The sequence below is a fragment of the Lepisma saccharinum genome, chromosome 21 (genome assembly GCF_977018435.1).
Source record: "Lepisma saccharinum chromosome 21, izLepSacc3.1, whole genome shotgun sequence".
NCBI lineage: Eukaryota > Metazoa > Arthropoda > Insecta > Zygentoma > Lepismatidae > Lepisma > Lepisma saccharinum.
Genome location: NC_139249.1, coordinates 48680880 through 48703927, shown reverse-complemented (window position 1 = coordinate 48703927; position 23048 = coordinate 48680880). Strand labels below are relative to the sequence as shown.

Genomic DNA, 23048 nt, shown 5'->3' with positions numbered 1-23048 from the left:
GAGAGAGGTAAAGTGCAATTATACCATGCCATGGGGCATATATAGGCATTCACCTGCTTCCATGTATACTGCTACATGTATATATAACATAACTGCTAGCATGAAGGATATGATGGACATCTTTAACATAAAAGTAACCATGGAAATTCAAACTACTAGCTGCTTTAAGATTGAGTTATTTGTTAAGAAAGAGTTTAATTAACTTATTCATTAAGATATATCTGACTTCAGTAGTATTCAGTAGAAAGTCAGTTCATGTACTGTTTTTCCAAATCACTTCTAAATCACTGAAAATGAGTTGTAAAGAATTAAACTATCTATTCCTGGAAGCAATAAATGATTTTATAACATATTGTAACAAGTTTGCATTAGCATTCAAATTGTTTTTCAGTACAGTAGCTGTACAGTAGACCTACAATTGGTTTTCAGTACATTTCATAGTACAAAGTAGAAGACATTTGAGAACAGTAGAAATTTCCAGCAGGGTCTAAAAGTGAAAACTATTCAAAACCTGGTTCATGAACCTCTATCAGACTAATTACAGCATTACACAATCAGTACAAAGTTGTTATGCATTTGTATGTCAAATTAATATGTTCCATGCAAATGAAACATGGAATAATCACTAACCAGAATTGTTCCTGGGGTTTTTAACCAACATGTTTCATTAGGCATAAAAATCACTAACTTTGATGTGTAGAGGACCAGAAGCTCTACTCGTGGATTATATTGCAACCCCCCCCCCCCCCACTCTCCTTTTCCTTCAACTTCCGGGCAGTTCTTGGTGGATTTGTGTTCTTTTATGTGTGAGGTCACACATGTACATGTATCACAATGAGTTCCAACTAGTGTGTCTTAGATTCAGGGGTGGTGCCAGGGGGGCACGAGGGGCTGCTTATTGTTCAACTGAAAACCTTAACCCTTAGAGTGTCATATTATGTCATGTCGCCATATTGAGCGCCGAATGTTAGGTTATGTCCTGATGTTGTATGCAAAAGGCAAGCACTGAAAGGGATGATGATATATCAGACATACTTCCCATACAGCCTCTATAAAGATCATTGGCCTTTTCTTTTTCTTTTGTCAGCATAGTTGTTATGAATTTTTTCTACTTTTGTTTCTTCAAGTGGTCTGTTTGTGGTTTTCGATAATTGCCTACAGTAGGGTTGCCAGATGTCCTGCATAACGGGATTGTCCACTTTTTTAAAGAAATGTCCCGGTATCCCAGAAAATGTTCTTGGGACACCCATTTCTCTGTTATTTAGCTAAAGAAATAATGAATTCAAATTTCAAAATCATTTTATACAACAAGAAATTAATAACAAAAAAGGTCCTCTTAAAGGATGCCAAGAGTTCACTAAAATAGTACTATATTTTGTCAAAATTTTAAAAATCAGGGATTAACTAAAAATGCTTTAAACAGCAATTGATTTTGTAATGTTTAAAAATGTTATAAAAAATAAATGTAACTTAATCCATGTCTATATAGCTAATCTGTATGTCCAGTTTTTTTTATTCTAGAAATCTGGCCTACAGCTTAATGTGAGTTTTTTTTTCCCATTGTTGATAAATGGTTTATTTTCCACCTACTTGTTCTTTCTCACACTGGACCAAAAATTTCAGCTGCTTTCAAGGAATCACCAAGTCGTGCTCATGAATTTATTTAATGCGAGTTGTGACGTGAAGGCTAGTTTTGAGGTTAATACGTTTTGTGTATTTGTTCCAAGTATAAATGTCTAGTAAACATACCATTTCAGGCTTTTTCAAAACCCGTTAGAAAGAGGCCCAATGTTCATGAAGAAATTTAACAGTTTGTTGTTGGTTGTTGAAAAGGTTCAAAAATTGTGTTTTTAAAGACAAGAATAATTTCATTTTGTATTTCAAATTTTGTATAAAATAAATATTAAAATAATTAGAATGAATTAATTGAATACTTAAGAGAATCACTCCTTATATATTTACCGTGCGTTCATTTCAATCTTCAGCCGCAAGATCGGGAGAAGCGTGGCGGTTGGCGCTAACGGAGATGCCAACATTTGCGGCCTGTAATGCCCACTTATTTTTATGGACATATGCAGACATTTATACAAATATTGCAAAACGAGCACTAACCTGTGTTATAACATGCAAAAGTTCTTCTGTAATTCATCCAAGCTCTGCCCTTATATAGACAAATAAATACGCTTTAGAAACGATGTTAAGAGCCACAGATAATAAAACATTTTAATCATAGTTTTGACCAGTAACGTCCTGCTTAAGTTTATATCCTTGAAAGAGTTTTGTGTCGATGGGGATCGTTTGGAGGTTTCAAATGTGCAACACTGTATCAAGATTACGCTGCAGATGAAACCGTTAAAAGTCAATGGTTTTCATGAGCTTCCTTGCAATCTGAAATCTCCGAGCTCGATTTTTTTGTTCCTTTGCGACTAGATGAAAACAGAGCTGAGAATATAGTGGTGAGCAGATGTAAACGAGGAGCATGTTAATTCCGTACTGTGTGCAAGAGTGTTATTCTTGGTTACTTGCCGTTACTTGTTTGTGTTATTGCAGTGTGTATGTGCGTTGTGTCAGTGAGACGATTGGAATGCCAGCCGCAAGGTTCACGTTAGAACAAAGAATTTTTATGTATGACACTTACGTGAAAACAGACTCGTGTCGAGACATGTGTAGTCAATTTGTACAGAAATTCCCAGGCGTTTCACCTCCACATAGAGATACGGTTAGACATCTTGTCCTTAAATTATGATAAACTGGATAGTTAAATTTTAAAACACCTAAGCAAAAACGACGGATTCTAACCGAAGCAAAACTCGATGAAATTGGTGCAGCGTTAGAACATTCTCCAAACAAACCTCTACGCTGTGTTTCACAGGAGATGATCGTGTCAAAATCAACAGCACATACAACCACTAAGCTACTAAAATTAAAACCGTACTCTTATAACACAGGTTAGTGCTGATAAATGATGATAAAAAAATGCACTCTTAGTTTACTTGGCAATGTATTAATAACAAAAATGGTATGACACGAAGCGTACAAATTACTTAAATTACTTTCCTGTGACATCTGCTATCCAACAAGGTACAATTGTTGCTAACATTTACATTTGTGTACAAGAAATAATACTTCATTCATCTTCATGTGAATGGAATCAATGAACAATACAATTAAAGAACATTACACGTCTTGCTCAAAGTGGGCACCTCCGTTACGAATGCAGGCACGCAGGTTTTTACGTGTCATTTGGTCTCTTAACTCGTGATGTGATGGTGGCCTTGACGTGTTGACCAGCTGTTAAGATCCTCTCCCTGAGCTCTTCTTGCGAGTTTACCGGTGCCTTGTCATGTGGCTCCAAATGTAAAAGTCGCAAGGCGTCAAATCAATCGGGGGATCAAGCTGGGCAGTCATCATGCTGATAAATCATGTCACGTTTTGTAGCTAGAGGCACATCCTCCAACAACATTGCCATCCCGTTCCGCAAAAAATGTTCATAAGTGATGCCATTTAAGATTTGGGGCAGGAAAAATGGCTCGATGAAATTATTGTTGATTACGCCCATCCATACTTCTGCCTGGGCGTGCGACAGTGGCTGGATGAAAATTACCCAAAGAAATGGATTGGCCGAGGCGGACCGATTCCCTGGCCGGCTCGATCCCCCGATTTGTCACCTTGCGACTTTTACATTTGGAGCCACATGACAAGACACCGGTAAACTCGCAAGAATAACTCAGGGAGAGGATCTTAACAGCTGGTCAACACGTCAAGGCCACCATCACATCACGAGTTAAGAGACTAAATGACCCGTAAAAACCTGCGTGCCTGCATTCGTAACGGAGGTGCCCACTTTGAGCAAGACGTGTAATGTTCTTTAATTGTATTGTTCATTGATTCCATTCACATGAAGATGAATGAAGTATTATTTCTTGTACACATATGTAAATGTTAGCAACATTTGTACCTTTTTGGATAGCAGATGTCACAAGGAAGTAATTTAAGTAATTTGTACGCTTCGTGTCATACCATTTTTGTTATTAATACATTGCCAAGTAAACTAAGAGTGCATTTTTTTATCATCACTTGTAAGTTTAGACCCACCCGTTACTTACATGTGATTGTTATTTGGGAAAAACTTTTTTTTAAAACGAACCACTTATTTGTTAGCTATCAGAAAACACTGAAATAAGTTCCATACAATGAGCAGTTTTTTCTCAATTCATCTTTTTATGTGGAAAATTGTCATTTTTTTTCAAAAGCAATTGAAATTCGATTATCTCGAAAACTACTAATTTTCGGACGGGGTATCATATGGTCAAATTTATTGCAAATTGTCTCTACTTTAACCCCTTTCAGGGAATACATCGAATTACCAGTCACCCTGTATATACAGTTTTCATATACATCATATCATGCAAAATCTAAAATTGGTTATAAATACAATTGTTATATCTGGTGTCTATATCAATTACAAATTTTGAATATTTACAATTTTCATATTTCTATATTAATATCATGAAAAATCTAAAAATAGTAAATACAATTGTTGCATCTGGTGACGATATTAAAGAGGATAAAGAAGTTGGGAGAGGTATTCCTTTCTTTATTAAATTTTTGAATAACATCTCCCTTTGAGTGGTATAAAGTGGACATTGAAATATAACATGATTAGCATCTTCCTGGTCTAGATTGCACTTGCACATAGGTGAATTAACTACATTAATTTTATATAAATGGTGATTTAAACGTATGTGACCTGATCTCAATCTTAGTATTAACTAAAAACTTTCTCGGTATATTAATTGTATAAAACCACGGAGTCTTATTGTTTAAATTTAGTACATTTTTATATGAATGACCCATATATGTAAATTTTTGTTTGATCCATATTTCCCAATCTTGTTGAATTTTGTTTTTAACTCTTGGTAACAAATCTGTATATGATAATAATATATTCGTTCTGTGATCCATTATTCTTGCTTCTTTAGCATTTTTATCTGCCACTTCATTATAATGGAACCCTGAATTTGCTGGTATATATGCAAAATGAATTATCCTTCCCTCTGTAGTTAACTTATCATATAATATCTTATTATGTAAAGCACCAATGCTGATGCCTTATACAACTTTTTATATGACGATTGTACACTGTATAAAACACTTTTAGCATTTGTTAATATTAGTATATTTTTTCTGGAATGTTATTAATGTACATCAATATATTCCATATGCTTCTGCCGAGAAAATAGAACACTCTCCAGGTAGTCTAAACTTTTTAATATTTCCATTAGAAGAGTCATTAAAGCACATCCTACTTCTTTTTATTTTTTGATGCATATGTGTATATGAATCTATAATTTTCCCAATTTTGTAAATATGATTGAATATTTGTATAACTTGTAAATGAAACATTTCTTACTGGTATTTGGTCATACGAAATTTCATAAATTGGATGTTTGCTATACATTAGTATTGTTGAAAATAAATCTTGAAATTCTATTTTACATTCTAGGAAAGTTGAATATTGTCCCTTTATTTTGTTCTCTTGATATAAAATCCATTGGTCTTGCATAAGTTTATTTACTGGGTGTTCTTGTGTTTCCCAGCACTTGAAAACAAATTTATTTGTAATCCATTTGCATCTATACTTAAAAGGTTTCTCTATGGATTCTAATTAAACTCCAACATTTGGAGCTGAATTCATGAGTCCCAATGATCTCCTCAAGACTTTCCTTTCTAAACTCTCTATCTTGCATAGAATTCTTTCTGTAGCATTTCCATATATGCTGCATCCATATTCTAACTTAGGCCTAAAAAAGTTCTTGTAAAATAACAGTATTATTCTTGGGTGAGCACCCCAATTAGTATTTGCTAAAATCTTCAGCATGCTGAAAATGTTTTCACCTTTAGCTTGTAAATACCTTATATGATCCATCCACATCAATTTTCTATCAAAAGTAATTCCTAAATATTTTATTTTATTTTGAAATGGAATACCAGCAATTTGTGTCAACGTATTTGGAAATTTATGTTCACTTTTGTTATTAAAACATACAGCTGCTGACTTGTTCTGTGATATGATAAAGTTCATTCCCTCCAGCCAACATTTCACTTCATAAAAATTATTTTCTATTTTCATATGGATTACAAAATGATCCTAATATACACAAATCGTCTGCATACTGAATTATGTTTATTGTAGAATTATGAAATTGAAATATTCCTCTCATATATATATTAAATAATAATGGACTGAGTGGGCTTCCCTGAGGTAATCCTTGTGAAGTGGTACGGGGCCCACTAAGTGTATCCTGAAACCAAAACAATATCTTCCTATTTATCATCAAATCCCATATTATCTTCATAATTATTTTCGGAGTATATGTCTGATTTAACATATCAATTAATATATGAGGATCAACGCTATCATATGCACCTTGTATATCTATAAAGTGAGCAAACGTATATTGTTTCTTATACATTGCATTTTGAACATGCAATGTTAATGTTGCTAATGCATCAATACAACCCTTGTTTATCCTAAAACCAAACTGATATGGATAAAAATACTGTTCTTTCTCAAAATACCACTCTAATCTTTTTAGTAATAATCTTTCAAATATCTTTTCAATTGTAGGAGCAACGTAATAGGTCGATATTATTCAGCTTCCTTTGAATCTTTATTTGGTTTAAGTATAGGTAATGTCACATGTGTTTTCCAGTTTTGTAGTACATTTCCACTTCTCAGAATATTATTATAAATATTTACAAGTGCATTTAATGCATTATCCGATTGATATCCTATCATTTCCTATGTTATTCCATCATATCCTGGGGCAGTTGATTTTATATTATTTAGGGTTTCTCTTAATTCTTGCAATGTTATTTCCGAATAAAATTCATCACTGGAATTTATGTTATTTATAATCTCGGGTCTTTTATTTCTTACATAACAAGGTGTAAACTTGCTTTCAAAATTTTCTTGCCAAATTGTTGTTATAGATGAAACTCTAGTCTTGTGTCCTTTCCTAAGATAATTTATTTTTTTCCAAATTGTGTTTGTTTTAACAGATGGTGATAATGATTCACAGAATTCTTTCCATGCTTGCCTTTTTGCTTTTTTAAATATACGTTTTGCTTTAGCTATTACTTCTTTTAAATTTATCCAATTATTTGGCAAAGGTTGTTCAGCAAATATTTCAAACAATCTTATTCTTTCTCCTTTTGCATCTTGACACTCATCATTCCACCAACTTATAGTAGGAAAGTTGCTTTTTTTATTAATTTTATTCTGTTTAGCTACAATATCCATTGCATACGTTATTAATTGTAAATAACGTTGACACATTATATTTTGTTCCTGTTTAATACCGTCCATTGAGATATAAGAGTCCAAAATTACAGAATATAATTCCCAATCGATGTTTTTAACCTGCCACCTTCTAATTGGTAATGAATATATTTTAGGTACTGAGTGTGCATCATTTAACAGTGTAATAATCACTACCCCTATTCACAAAATCTACTTCCCAAAACAATTTATTTATTATATTATTTGACACAATAGTTAAATCTATGGCTGTTGGTGATTTACCATTCCATGAATAATGAGTAGCTGACCCATCGTTTATGAAATGTAATGATCGATCATCAACCCACTCCAAAATACTACATCCTAATGCATCTCTATAGCAGGCGCGGTTATCTATATAGCGCAAATGTGCAGTGAACCCCCAGTAATATACAAAATAAACAATAACTGAGATGTTCATAACCATAGATTGGCAAATTCTGTTGGTGAGAAGGAGAAACCGCGGGCCAGAGCCACTCAGCTCCCCTCTAGTTCCGTTTCGTGCAAGGTCTCCGCTGAACCTCCGCAAGGCAACCCCTACCATGCTAAAAGCTTAGGACGGCTAGCAGAAGCTCAACGCGTACATATGGCGAAAATACATGCAGTCTGAGATTGGGGGAAGGCAGTCTCGTCAAAACGGACATGCGCAGTTCGTTGTATCACCAGCGAGCTGGAGTGAACCACATTCTTCTCTCTTCCAGTGTTGCATTGTGTGTTTCAATTTGAATTCATTTGGCATTCTCTTTGTATTATTTATATTTTACAATACTTATTAGATTAATGAAGAGGGTGTAATACAAATGTAGAGGTAAAACCGAACGAAAGCTAGATGTAAAGATGATGGGACAAATAAGATAAATATGATAGAAAACAACTTGCCTACACATTCAGAGTTTTCTTCTTTAAGATGGAAACACTTCAGGTGGAAGGAGCCGAAAAGTCAAAAATAGCGCAAGGGCGAGGGGTCGCTTATCGGACAAGACTTAAACAACCTTTTGGTCTTCTTACGTCAGACTAAATACTTCCGTTGACATGTTAGGGTTTTTAGGTTTAGTTGTCTTAGAATATATACACTGCAATTTTCGGGGCTTTACCGTGCTTGACCAAAAATGTAGTATTTCCTATTTATTCAAACCTAACCCAACATTGAAGGCATTTCGCACTTACGTCAGAAGACGACCAAAAAGTTGTTTGAGTTTCGTGCGATCAGTTATACTCTAGCGCGAGAGGGTGTTCGAGGGGACGCGCGATTGACTTTGTTACGTGTCATTGTCTCCATACTTGTTAGTTTGTTTTGAAGTGCGTGGCTGGTGATTGAAATATATTTGGCGTGGTGATACGTTGAGTGGAGTGGGTGGATTGTGTATTGGAAGGAGTGTAGTTGTTGTTGTGTGAGAAGTTAGAAATAAGTTTATTGAAATGGCTAATGTTACGGTGAAAAGCCTAACGGAAACAAAATTTTCGTCACTCTCCCTTGAAAGGAAACTGGAGGTGAAGCGTGTTGGTCGGCCGACGCCCCCCTTGGACATTACCCAACGATCGAAAAGTAAGGACAAGGAAATCATAAGGAAATTTAACATGGATGTATATTCAAGAAATGAATGGATTTGTGGGTGCAGTGAAACTAACAGGTTATTCTGTTTCCCTTGTTTATTATTTAGTGTGGATGGCGAAGTATCATGGACAAAAACAGGAGTTGTTGACCTCTGTCACTTGTCCCAAAAAATCAAGAAACACAAAATTTCCAAGACTCACATGAATTCTGAGTTAGAGCTCAATCTTCTGGGGAAGCAAGACATACGACAGCAACTCGACAACGCGTACAGACTTAATATTCAGAGACATAATGATCAGGTTCGTAAAAACAGGTACATTCTGTCAAAAATAGTTGACTGTGTAAAATTTTGTGGGGTGTTTGAATTAGCGCTCAGGGGGCATGATGAAACAAGTGAGTCACAAAATCCTAGAGTTTTTCGTGGCCTCCTTGATTTCAGTTCTGAACTTGACGTTGCCCTCAGGGACCACTTATCAAAAGCAACTGTTTTTAAGGGCACGTCAAAGGACATTCAAAATGATTTGCTATCATGCATGCTTGAAATTTGCCACGAAAAGATAAAAGATGAAATAGCGAGTGCAGACTTCGTATCGGTAATTGCTGATGAAACAACAGACATTTCATCAATTTTTCAATTGGTTCTTGTTTTGAGGTATGTTTTGCCCAATGGAAACCCAGTCGAACGGTTTTGGGGCTTTTTCACTCCCCCCAACCATGATGCTAAAGCTCTATCGGCATGCCTCAGAGAAGCTTTAATGCAAATCGTTGGGGACCCGAATAAAGTTATTTCGCAAAGTTATGATGGTGCGAATGTCATGAGTGGTCGCCACTCAGGTGTTCAGACTTTACTCAGGGAAGATTTTCAATACGCGCATTACATACATTGTTATGCTCATGTTTTAAATTTAATTTTGGCACAAGCAACCAGCCAAAATACAGATGTACGAGTGTTTTTTGCTGATCTGAGCGAAATTCCCACTTTTTTCTCACATTCCTCACAAAGAACTGCAGTTTTAAACGAAATTGTTGGGAAAAAAGTACCACGTGTTTCAAATACAAGATGGAACTTTAAATCTAGAACAGTCCAGGTTGTGCAAGAAAACAAGGAATCTTTAATTGAGTGTCTTGAGAAAATTGAAAGAACTACTCGTCAAACTTCCACCATAGCTCAGGCAAGAGGTCTTCGCTTAAAACTAGAAAATGAAACTTTTCAGTTTTGGTTGTCAGTATTCTACCTCATAATGCCCCATGTCGATATATTATATGAGCAATTACAGAACCGAAATATAGATCCTATACAGCTTAAAGATGCAATGCTGGGGTTCGAATTGGCAATTCAGAAAGTAAGAGACGTACATATTAAGAGAATTGAAGAATCATCCCAGGTATTTTCACAATCAGCAAAGCGAAGGTGTCGGGAATCGAACATATCAAAGAGTGTTGCTGCAAAAGAAGTTTGCGACGTTATAATCAGTCACACAAAGGAACGCTTTCAGTTTACCAACCATCTTCTTGCAGCAAATCTTTTTCTCTCAGATCAATTTGCCAGTTACGAAAAGAAATTTCCACATGTGTTCCTTCAAAAAACTCTAGAGGCTTACCCCTTTATTGAACAAAACAAAATTCGAACAGAACTGGAAATCCTTTACGTGCGTCAAGACTTTCGGGAGGTGTCGGGAGCTTTAGCACTACTACAGTTCATGATGAGGAACAATTTATATACAACTTTCAGTCAGTGTATTAAGTTATTAAGAATATTAGTGACCATTCCTATGACAACCGCAGAGGCTGAACGCTGTTTCTCCACCCTTAAACGTGTGAAGACTTTTCTCCGGAGCACAATGACAGAAGAGAGGTTAACAGCTTTGGCCATGCTTTCGATAGAAAAGGAGTTCATCGGTAGCATCCAAGACTTCAACGAGGCTGTTATTGATAAATTTGCAAGAAGAAAGGAGAGGAGAATGGACTTTCTCTACAAACATGAACAGTAATGCAAGTAGGTGAACAATATATTTTGTTTTAATATTTCTTGTGCGCTTTGATTCTTGTTTAATTCTGTTCATCGCAAGAAAGAAACATATTGCATAGAATAGAATCGAATAGCTTTGATTTAGCGATATACTTTCGAAAAGTTATGTAAGAATTATCTTGTAATCGAGGGGTATTGGGTTCGATTACTGATAGATGCTCATTTTAGCAGGCAGAGATTTGTATGTTTAACTGTAGGGTCAGGATCCAGTTCCAATAATATAGTCTATTTGACAGTGGTGGGACCAGAAAAGAGTTGGCAAGAGTGGAAGAGACAAAATTGAGGCGAGAATATTTTCTGAATTCTGAGATTAAATACAATACCATACGAAAATCTTAAATTAAAATGATCGCCCCCTACACACACACTCCTTGGTGCTGTCACTGTTATTTGAACATAGAGCAAATTAACTTTGTCAGTAATCTACCGGCCAAAATTTGATAATTTTCCCAGTACTATCTCTACGAACCAAAGCGTGCAGTATCTCAAAAGATTTAGATAAGTCCACTTTGCTTAATTTTGGTGAACCCCCAGGAAAATTATGCACGAGCTGCGCCTGCTCTATAGTTACAACCCCATGCTTCATGATGAGCATTCATATCACCTGTGATAATGACATTGTCCTGGACATAATATAATAATTCATTAAAGTGTGTTACTTTAATATGTTGAGATTTATAACTCGATGGAATATAAATTGATACTATTGTACACTTTAATGTGTTCATCTTAATTTTCACTGCTATTAATTCCACATTAAATAATTTTATCAACCCTAATGATTCTGGTAATGTTACTATCTTCTATTTTATACTTTCATGTATATATAAACCTACACCTCTTGTATCTTTAGTATGTAAATTAGATATTAACTTGTAATGAGGTATTTTATAATATTGATGCTGTCTACCACGAAATACGGACAAACTCAATATACCTGGATGATGCTTATCTATAATTTGTAATACTTCTAATCTTCTAGCTGTAAATGAATTTATATTCCATTGCACTATAAAAGACATACCTATTTTTCCTCTTTTACAAGTTTAGCTTTCTGATAATATTGCAATTATCTTTCCTATAATTTGTTGCATTGAAATTAAGATCTTCTGTTTCTTCCTGGAATCATTTAAATCACGAACTGATTCAATCATATCTGGTAAAAGGTCCAACAATGACTGGTATATTTCCTTTTGTCTACAAGAAACTGATTTACGATCTGAATATCTTCTGCAATTTATATTGTCCATATTTTGTTCTTGCTTACTAAAAGGGGATTCTCTCAAATATACTGGATATTTGTATTTTATTTGTTCTTTTTCTGTGTCTGATGAGGATGAAGAATCTACATTCACATCCTTTTTGTTTTCCCGTGGGAGTTGTACAATACATCTTGTAGCCGTCTTCATAATCTTCTTTGGAGCTGACGTAACAACTTTGCTGTATTGTACTCTCATTTTTTGACCATTATTCCCTTTCGATATTATCTTTTGTTCCGCCATTTGAGTTACAGAACTCACACAATAACTCTCTCTCCCCTCCTTGCAACTATCACTTGTTGGTGTATTCTTCTCATTCACATAACTCTTTTTGATGGGAGGGAATTCCAATCCGTTTCTTCGAACAGTTTCATGTTGAAATTGATCCCGAAATAATTTAATTTTTTGTTCACATGATATATTTCTTGAATTATTTCCTGTCACCATAACTTTTGCTTCATAATATGAGATGTTTTTCTCGGCCATAATAATTTGAATTTGCTTTTCATCCTGATATCTTGAGCACATTTTGTTTCAAGCGTTATGACCTCCTTTGCAATTTATACATGTTTCACTCATTTTGCAGTTTCCTTCGTGATAATCTTGGCCACATTTATAACACAATTTTTTACCCTTGCACTGTTGACCTGTGTGGGCAAATCTGAAACATCTATTACATTGCAACACTGGTTTCACACGTGGCACTACCTCAACTATTTGTTTTCCAACTGCTATGTATTGTGGTGAAACTGTTCCCTTAAAAGTCACACATAAGACTTGAGTAGGTTCAAGCTTAAATGACCCATCATTCCGCCATCTTTTCTTCTTCATTCTTTTCATCTTGGTCACCAGCACTGGGATTTCTATACTGCTTTCCAAATACTGCATTTCAGACTCTGTGGGTATTCCAAATACAAGGCCTTCCTTCTCCACTAAAGATTTAGGAATTCTGGCATTTACTCCTAACTTGTCTAATAACACTTTATTTTTCACAAAGTTATTAGCTTCTTGTGACGTGTTGAATAATGTTCGAACTCTATTTCGTCCACTTCGATCTACATACTTTACTTTCACATTATTATCCATCAACATATATCCAACTTTAACTGGATGCAAATTGCCTAACTGTTGGTTTCTACTTTCTATTATCACTAAATAGGGTTCGTTGTCACCTATGTCATACTGGTATATTTTGTCTTCATGATTGGAAGTGTGTTCCATCCTAGAACTTTTGTTACCCATTTCATTTTGTGTTGTATTGTTCTTTCTTTTATTCAGTCCATTTACTTTGTGTGAAGTGTCCATAAATTCATTTCTTGACGTTTTGAATCAGTTGATATTATATCAATATTATGACTGGTTATAGTATTATTGCATATCACACTCTGTCTGTCCTCAACAATTCCCTTTTGATCCATTATGATAAATAAAAGAGACAGTTAAAGCACATCTCTATACAATCCAAAGGGATATTGAACGTTTTAAATTGTAATTGATTTGATTATTATCATTCAACTTTTGTCCTTTCCTTTCACAATAGATTATAATCTAAACACTACTTAGTCTTACTACACAAGTCCTTCAATTCCTCATGGAAGTGTGTTTGCCTGACAGTCTGTAGCATCCTTACAAAATTTGAAGAGAATCAAGATTTGTATTTAAAAAATGCAATCACAGCCTACAAGAGCACTTTATTGGCTACTATAAGAACATCTTGTTTGTCATATATGCATTATTCTAATCCCAAACCAGGTGATTGATTTAAAATTCTCTTCTCATTTAACTGCATTTTATATGGGATGGCTGAACAATAAGAATTGCAAACCACCATATAATATGTAATAAAATATTTTGCATGAAATTGTACTAACTTTGCATTGGTTGAGCTGTTTGTGTAAGTCCACTTTATGCACAGATAAGTTAATCGGGACTGAATCTACAGTTTAAAGTGTGATTCAAACCACTTTGTGCCTGATAGAATCCAGAACTCCTTGAAAAGTTTCCTGAAATTGGCATTGTAATTTCAGGATTGGCCAGCACAATGTAATCACTTTTAACGAACTAATAATAAACTTAATCTAACATTCCTTCTTAAATATTTCAAGTAAAATATTTAATTTTAGCAAAGAACAAATGTTACAGCAAAGGCCTACAACAGTTATGGTAGAAACTTTGTATTGAAAGTATAAAGTTTTTTAACTGTGTATGATGATGTCTAGACCTGGTACCAACTTTCCAAAATTAACCAAGTAGTAGGTAAGAGAAAGCAATGTGAATTCACACAAAAAAATTAAAATAAGTATCAACTATGACTTGACACATGTGTGTGAATACGAAATCCCAACACTATTCTTCTGCTACCTGCAGGAGTGTAGAACTAAATTTCATTTTGCAGCAAAATCACATCGTTCTTTCTAAATGAATGAAATATTGATTTTTTTTTACTAGTAAAGAGTTGTTGCATTTATATCAATGTTCATATGTGAGATACATTGGAGGGCAACTTCACTTTTTTGAAAGTCACTAAATTTTTACTGTTTTTGACATTCAAATCTAACAGTGCATTTTCAATATGTCACACATTTAACGTTTCAAAAAAGAGCCTTCCACTTCCAATTGGCAGATTTAGTGGGAGGGGCACTCACCCCTCTCAAAAGGGGTGGCTAAATATGGTAAAAACTACTGACAGCATAAATGTTTGAGCTATTTTTTTCCTTATCAAAAAAGAATGAAACAAAGTTTTGTACAACTACATTAATCGGCACTATATTTAAAAAACACTTAAATAACTGGACACTGGAAATCCAATTCATGGGTTGTTGGTTACAAGGCAATAAGTTCAATTGATACACACAAAGTGAGAGCATTCTATTTCAAATGTTCCCCATGTTTGTTATAGTTTCGCCTGACTAAATTAATTATCAAGTTTGTCCCTTTCGTTAGTACAATTTACGTAAAGCTACTTGTATTTCCCAAAATCTTCCAATGTTTCACCTTGTAATCAAAGGGTCCTGGGTTCATTTCCCAGTTGTTGGATCGAGAAATAAAAGACTCGCTGAAAAATATCATTTTGACTGTATTTTCAAGAACATGTGCACAACGCAATAAAAAACATGACAATCTTCATACTTTTTGCCCAGGTAGTGAAAAAATAACACAGCATGGAACAAAAAAGACTACTACTGCACAGGCTATTGCCCAGAATACATAGTAGACAATATGGCCAGGTGCCAACTCATGAAATATCTAACATCCTCCCACCTGAGTTGGCATATCAAACAATAATAGTTTCTTAGGTAATTTTATCCCTCTCCCACTACGTGTGGTATGCATATATGACAAACATGTTCTTATAGTAGCCAATAAAGTGCTCTTGTAGGTTGTGATTGCATTTTTTAAATACAAATCTTGATTCTCTCCAAATTTTGTAAGGATGCTACAGACTGTCAGGCAAACACTTTTTGTGTAATCTTATTATTTTATATACAGCTTGGATAGTGTTTTTTTAATTGCAATAGCTATTACTATAGGTTTATGCTTTCCTTTGATTTTCTCCATAGGCAGGGTGGTAGTTATGGGAATAAAGGGGTTAATTTCAATCCCCCCTTTCCTGGTTTCAAATATTTATTCCCTGGATGATGATTTTTTGGAAAGGGATTTTAAGTGATACATAAAGAGGATTGGTGATTTAGTTAATTTTACCCATTTTGTCAATCTTGTAAATCATATAATATGTTTCATTTCTGTAACTTTCTTTATTCATTTCTCCATTGGCTGAACGCATTTACCACTTGACGCTTGACAATTTCTGAACATATTTTAAATCAGGTTCAAAGTTGAGTAGCTCCTCAATATGTAGTGAGATGAATTAGGATTGTTGAATGTACTTAAAATAATGCACAAACAATGACTTCACATCCCATGTAGATCTTAGCTTCCCTAATGATACTAGCCCATTCAGTCCTCCCAATTTTCTTCAGCCTGTTAGTTTCCTCAAGTTTTTCCATTGAAGAAATTTCTCGACCATCTCATCTCCATCTTTATGACATGTCCTACACACACTATTTGTTTACTTCTGACGAAATCTGAATTCTTATATAGATCAACCAATTCATTACTTGTTCTTATTTGCCATTCTTGATTTACTACAGGGCTAAAGATTTTTAGATTTTCCTATTCCATTGAAAATGTGCCCGACCCTGTGGCCGAGTGGTTAGCACATCGCGCTGCAATGCCAAGGGTCCCGGGTTCGAATCCCGGTCGGGCTTGGTTGTTTGTGAATGTCCATTCATCAATTTCATCATTTCATCACTCATCCCCATCTTCGCAAATTAGCCAAGAGGCACAAAACGCGAAGTAAAATAAACTAAATCAAATCAAATCAAAAATCAAATCCATTGAAAATGTCCTTTTCCTTCCCGCACTGTGGCCATGCAGTTATTATATTGTTTTCTAGGCATTTTGATGAAAGGATACATATCAAATTTAATATTTTAATCTGGCCATTCATTCTACTAATAGGTTCTCTATCACAAGGGATATGGAGATTCGATATCTTGGTGAAGTATATCTTCTCAATGGTTCCGTAACTACGATTCTTCATATATACTCACGAAATACCATGAATCTAACGAAAACACACGGATATAGTTAGAACAAGAAACACACCTCACATCGAAAGTTCCAGGCTCAAGTTCTGTATTATTTGAGACGGTGATTATTTCTGGGAGTCTATTTATCATCTTCGTCTAAAAAACATTCCTCACTATTCCCATGATTAATGTAGGGAGAGACCAAAGCCTAAATAACAAAGTACAGAAAATGCAATACATACCTACCAAGCCATGTTATCCTTTGGGAAATAGCAATCTGGAAATAAACTTTCGGTTTAGTCGACTACTTGCAAAAACGTTTCGTGTTGTCTTGTTTGGAGTGTTGGCTATCGTGTCGGACTAGCAGGCGGGCAACCTGAGTTTGAGCTCACCGGAAGGTAACATTTTTTTTGTCTAATTTCATCCGACCTTATTTATAAAACTGAGGTTTCTTCAAAACCTTTTGAATTACATGCCACTTCTTATGTCGGTAATCTGAAAGCAGCAAAGATGAAATTTTCTTGTTCCGAAGCAATGATGTATTTGTGTATATGTTGAAAAATCACAGTTATTAGCAAGAAGCATGCAGCCATGTCATCATTGAGATCGCTTCCTACTTGTCAGTGCTAATATGGCAGTAGTTACATTCTGTCAACACACCAAATTTCACATTCTCCGTAAAATAATTACCTTTACACGTTTCAAAATCGTGAGTGCTGTCTAAAGTAAATACTTTGATACTTGTGTTTGCATGTTCGAATCCAAAGTAATATGATTTTTCTACCAGCAAATGACAATGAAACCATTAATAACTCTTTTTGCAATGTGATATTGATATCATATATTGAAAGAATAAAAATTGAGAATTTCGCTTAAACCAACTTTTAAATGATCATATCCTGATGTGAAGCCTAAGATGCACAATCAGAAAGCCTGAATGTTGCATTGAAAACTGCAGAGAACAATGACTGACTTATGAACAGTGAAAGGTTTTTCTATGCTTCAATGGGCTTTTAGTTATTGCTATAAATAAACAACGAAGAAGAACACAGGTTGGTTTTATGAACTAAATTGTAAACTAAAAGTTTCAATTAAAGAGACAAAACACGTTCACGATTTAAAATATGGCATTCAATTTCAGGCACATTCCACCAATTGAAAGAGTATTTTCAAAATTAATAATATTTGGATAATCGACAAATCCAAAATAGATGATGAGCCCGTAAAGAATGTGATAATTACAGAAATATAATTTTTCTTGAGCATGCTCTTAATTTTGTTTTTTGATTGTGAAAATAATGTGTTGTAACGAGCAGTAGTATGATTTAGAGTGTGTTTATAATCTCTTGTGAGAATGAGAATACTGAAGTCATTTTTAGTTTCCTAATCAAATAAAAATTATTCATTGCAATCTTTAAAAAGGAAAGCCTTTGTTTCTTTGTAGTTGTTCATGATAGAAATTCAGTTGCAAAACAAGTTACCAAATTAACAAATATTTATCTTACATATTTGTGGTATGTGCTCGTATACTTTATACTCTGTATGTCTAGAGTGGTTTGCCTGTCCCGAAATAGTAAGCTGAAGACAAACCTCTGTTGATTGTAATGCATGGAACATTTTGTTCCAGCTTACAAATCACATGAAATACCTTCGCTTCAGTGTGCTGGTCTGAATGCACAAGGTCATGTTTGACTGATAAGCAGATACCCCGTGACTCCGCAGCCAACCGTCAGCACAGCAGAGAATCTTTTGTAACTTTGCAAGGTTCCTTCGCATCCCTGATGAAGGGCATGCTCCATGTGGTCCAGGCACATTTTGCATAACTGGGTAACTAGCAGAGAGTTTGGACTCTAGATATGTTTTGAACTCAGAGAAAAGTAATGGTGTGCAGGAAAAAAAGGTTTCTGTATGTTTCGATTATGTGCTAAAATGTTGCAGTAAACATAACTCTGTGACACACAACTAGAATTACATTAGCCAGTCATTTCCGAGAAAAAAGCACTTCAAAGATTGAAACTTAGCAAGTGTTACTTATGAGATGAATATATTGTCAGACTGTCAGAAGGCCAGGTGGTGTGGTGGTAGTGTGTTAGTTTGACAAGTAGAAGGTACTGGGTTCGATTCCCGTTTGATTGCATCCAATTTTTTTCTTAACTTGAGCAACTATTTATTTCATTTTATTTATTATGAACATTCACATTTTTTTTTTGCTGTGCGAATTGTTATATTTTGAAATGAATTTTGATTTCCAAACTTTTACGATATTATTATATAGTATTATATTTGTTTATGGATCATTTTCTCGAAAGAAATGTATACTTTTTTGCATGTGCATACGTGTGACAAGAGTGGTGTGAATGTGTGTTGGATGTTGTTCTAGGTATTATTTTTGTTCAAAGCATTAATATAATTGTAAAATATAGAACTTAGCGTATTGCAAGGAGTGAAAATATAAACCCAGTCCGTTAGGTTCGTTCCCAAACAACATTAAATAAAGGAACGCAACGTGGACCGAGTATTATTCCATGTCGAGAAATCGAGACATTATTTCCGACAATCTTCATCTCGTATTTCTCTTTGGCATCACTGCTCAATTTACAGAGATGTATACCCATGACTGGTATACAAGCCGCAGAATTGCAATGTTGGTTGGGTTGTCTACTTACAAGGCGCTTGGTGGTCAGACATCGAGGGCTTGCTTCAGTGCTTCTTCAATGGGGTCATTACAAACCAGAAGTGTCCGTGACTGTACCATCTAGCACTACAGATTCGGACCATTTTAGGGACACGGTAAAAGTTTTACTGCCTGGAAATGTATCACTTCTACCTAAACAGAAAGCTTGGTCAAGAACTTTGGTTGATAAGGAAAATGAAAAATGTGTTAACATGAGCAAAACTCTAGTGAATGAAGAATCTATTCTACTTATAGATGGATGGAGAAATACATCCAGGAACAGATAAACAGTTTTGATAATGTTGCAAAATTCTAAAGGTTGTGTCAGTCATTCCTCAATGTCTGGGATCTTACAGAAGAAGCACAAGCAGGAGACTAGCTAGCCACAATTGTCACACAGTCCATAGCAGAAGCAAAAGTTCTGTATAATACAACAGTTTATGCTGTTGTCACAGACAATGCTTCAACTATGCCTAAGATGGGAAGAATAGTTCCTATTTGGCACAGTAATTGCAATAGCCACACAGGAAATTTATTGGCCAAGGATATCATAGGTGAGAGCATAACCAAAAGGATCCAGCTGATACTAAAATTGTTCAAGCAGCCTGATCTGGAATATTCTCTAGTCCAGAATGGGGGATGTAGAATCAAGCTTCCATGTGATACAAGATGGTGTTCGTATTGCGACTCCTTCTCCTATGTATGTTTGGTGAATAACATCCATTTTATGAAGGTGTTAATTGTGAATGATAAAAGATGTAAAAGGGTCAAGGCAGAAGCAAAGCAACTGGTTGTTGAAGATGATTTTATTGAGGATGTTAGAGACGACATTATACTTTTGGATCCCATTTGCGAGCTAATAAATGTTTCACAGAGAACAGATTCATCCATTGAAGATTCAGCACATTTGTGGTGTACACTCCGGGTACCACAAAATTATCTTCACTGTTAAGACAGACTGGAGCACAGGAAGGACATGACACTCACAATTTATTCACTAGCAGCATACTGCCTTCATCCTCTATATGCCGATGAGGCAAAGAGCTTCCCAATAAGAAACCTTGCAAAGAGTTCAGACATTTTTGCTGGAAATCATTGATACTGAAGGCATAAATGGGTCCATGAATTTCGACAAAAAAAAGGGGGGATATTCCAAACTTTGAGAAGTTCAAAGAGGATCCAATTGTGTTTTGGAACATGGCAAAGATACACCACAATAACTTGGCCTCTTTTGCACTGAAACTTGTAAAGATTCCAGCATCCACACCTCAAATTGAGAGGATTTTTTTCAAATTGGTTGTATGTGCATTCTTCAACCAGAAACTGTCTTGATTTCAAGCATTCAAAAAAGCTACTATATGTGTATGACACATACAAAGATAATTGATTCAAACAAATCAGATGAGTATTACGTAATTTTCATGTGTGACCATAAGGAAAGAGACTATTATATTCTATATATGGTTGTGTGAGTCATATCTGCGTTGCTGGCTTTGGATGGATTCGATAGATTTCAAGGGACAACTACCTTCATTAACAAAGGTTACAGTGTCCAGTACAAAGATGCCTGGGTAGTATGCCAAAGTAGTGCCATGCTACCATCTCAGTCTTGGATCCCATAACATTTATTAATGAAGGGAGTGAGTGGCCTTTGAAATTAATTTGATCTATCCTAAAGAAAATAGCAACACCAATGTATATAACTTGATAAAACATTGCTTTCTAGTTTTTTCCTCTCCGAGATTATTGTTATGCCCTTTTTTGTGGGAATTATTATGAAAACAAACAAAAGCTCTTATTTTGTTGGCAATATTTCAGCCTTTTATTTCACTCCAGGCAAATGCCCTCATTCAGTATGAAAAAAGCTTGTCAGGTTTAAAAGCTGAAACAGCGACAGCAACAATTTGTGATTGTTTTTGAAGAATTTCCAACTATATGTACTGTAAAAGTGTTACGTTTTGCAGATGAAGATTAGAATTAGACATAAAAATTTAAAAGCTCAACTGAATTGCAACTAGGCCTATATGAAAGCAAGGTCAATGATTTGAAAAACGTGTCTTGCCTAAAATGTTATTTTATAGTATTAATACAAGATGCTGGAGTTGTTTTTTAAAACAAATGTTAAATTAAAATTTGTTATGTCAATAAATTAGTGCTTAATTACAAACATGTTTATTCCTTTCACCACAAAAGATTGAACCTGTCTTGTGTGCATAATTAATAATTCTATATTTCCAATATTTGATGAAATCAATACTTGTTTCCTTCTCATATTGAAAACGATATGAGAATAATGGAAGTGTGAAGTTTGTTGTAAGTAATATGCACTTCATGTTTTGGAAGAAAATAAACCATACATGCCCTACAATAGATAGAAAGATGTGTGGGGACACTAACAATACCAAACAAAACAATCCTAACCTACTCAAGATGTAAAAAGAGTAACACTGCAAATATGTTTGAACCTAATTCTGTGGTTTCTGGTCTAACTTGCTAAATCTAAAAAAGTGTATTTTTTTTATTGTATACATTTGCTATGTTCAAACCGAATAGCATGGATTCTAGAATAAATAATAACCCATGGCTTAACAACCCTCGAATGGCCTTGACATATCACCCGACTGACAGTTTCCGTCCCACAATCCTACCTAGAGGTGTGGAGATATTCAACCAGTAATGGAGTGAGCTGGGGTCAGCACATCAAACCCTCAGCCGTTATATGAGATATCCATGACCGGGTTACGCAACTCACTTGCAGCTCCCCAATACAGTCTAATACACAGACTGAGAACCCAGGTGAACTCAAACCCATGACGTCCCACAGTCAGAGTCAAGAGCAGAGCACCTTAGACCTCACGGCCACAGAGGAGGACATGGATTCTAGAAACTTGGTAAAATTATAAGTCAGTAGAATGGTTGTCTAGTTCGGTTAGAATGTTAGATTGTATTTTATGAAAACTGCAAATTTTGAGTTATGTTTTGACCAGACACCACAGCATCATATCCAAAGATCAATAAACATAACTTGTCTAACCTTCTAATAGCATATAGGAGCATGGAATGAAACATTGTTCTGTAAAAAATATACAAAAAGCAATTGGTAAAACATTTTATTAATGTTTCAAGACATGTATCACTTTGAAAACAAATGTGTAGAATAATCTGAACAAAATTTTACAAACAGAAGTTATTCCCTGCTTAGTTGCTCAGTCAGCGGGAAGTAGCTCGGACAGTAAATATCTAGGTCCAAGTTCTGATTATTTAATTAATAAATAATCATGGTATACATGAATTTTTAACATGATTTGATTAATACATTCTTCATTGGCTTGGTTGATTACTTACTTTGTGTTTATGTTAGGGGAATAAAATACATGTTTTATAATACTTAGATGTAAGAGAATTTATTTTTCTGTGAAACTTGCTTGTAGAGGTTCTATTAATTTCGTATTCTTCCACCATCCACTTGTGAACTCATTGGGAATAGTGGAAGTTTGTGGAAAAGGTAGTAACTCGCATACAGTATGTAACATTGTTATTCGTACACATATAATTTCTGAGGAAAAAATGTCATATCTACTAGTAAATATAATC

The 23048-nt window shown here is 34.9% G+C and overlaps 1 protein-coding gene across 1 annotated transcript in view; it reads right to left on the bottom strand.

Moving 5' to 3' along the window:
* Positions 1-10949: 10949 nt before the first annotated feature.
* Positions 10950-23048, bottom strand: part of LOC146004168 (uncharacterized) — a 60817-nt gene continuing 48718 nt past the window's right edge. The window contains exons 3-4 of the mRNA XM_083142835.1: positions 12897-13120; positions 10950-10955 (exon numbers count right to left, since the gene is read on the bottom strand). Coding sequence (XP_082998961.1) covers positions 10950-10955; positions 12897-13120 — 230 coding nt within the window. The remainder of the gene's footprint in view (positions 10956-12896; positions 13121-23048) is intronic.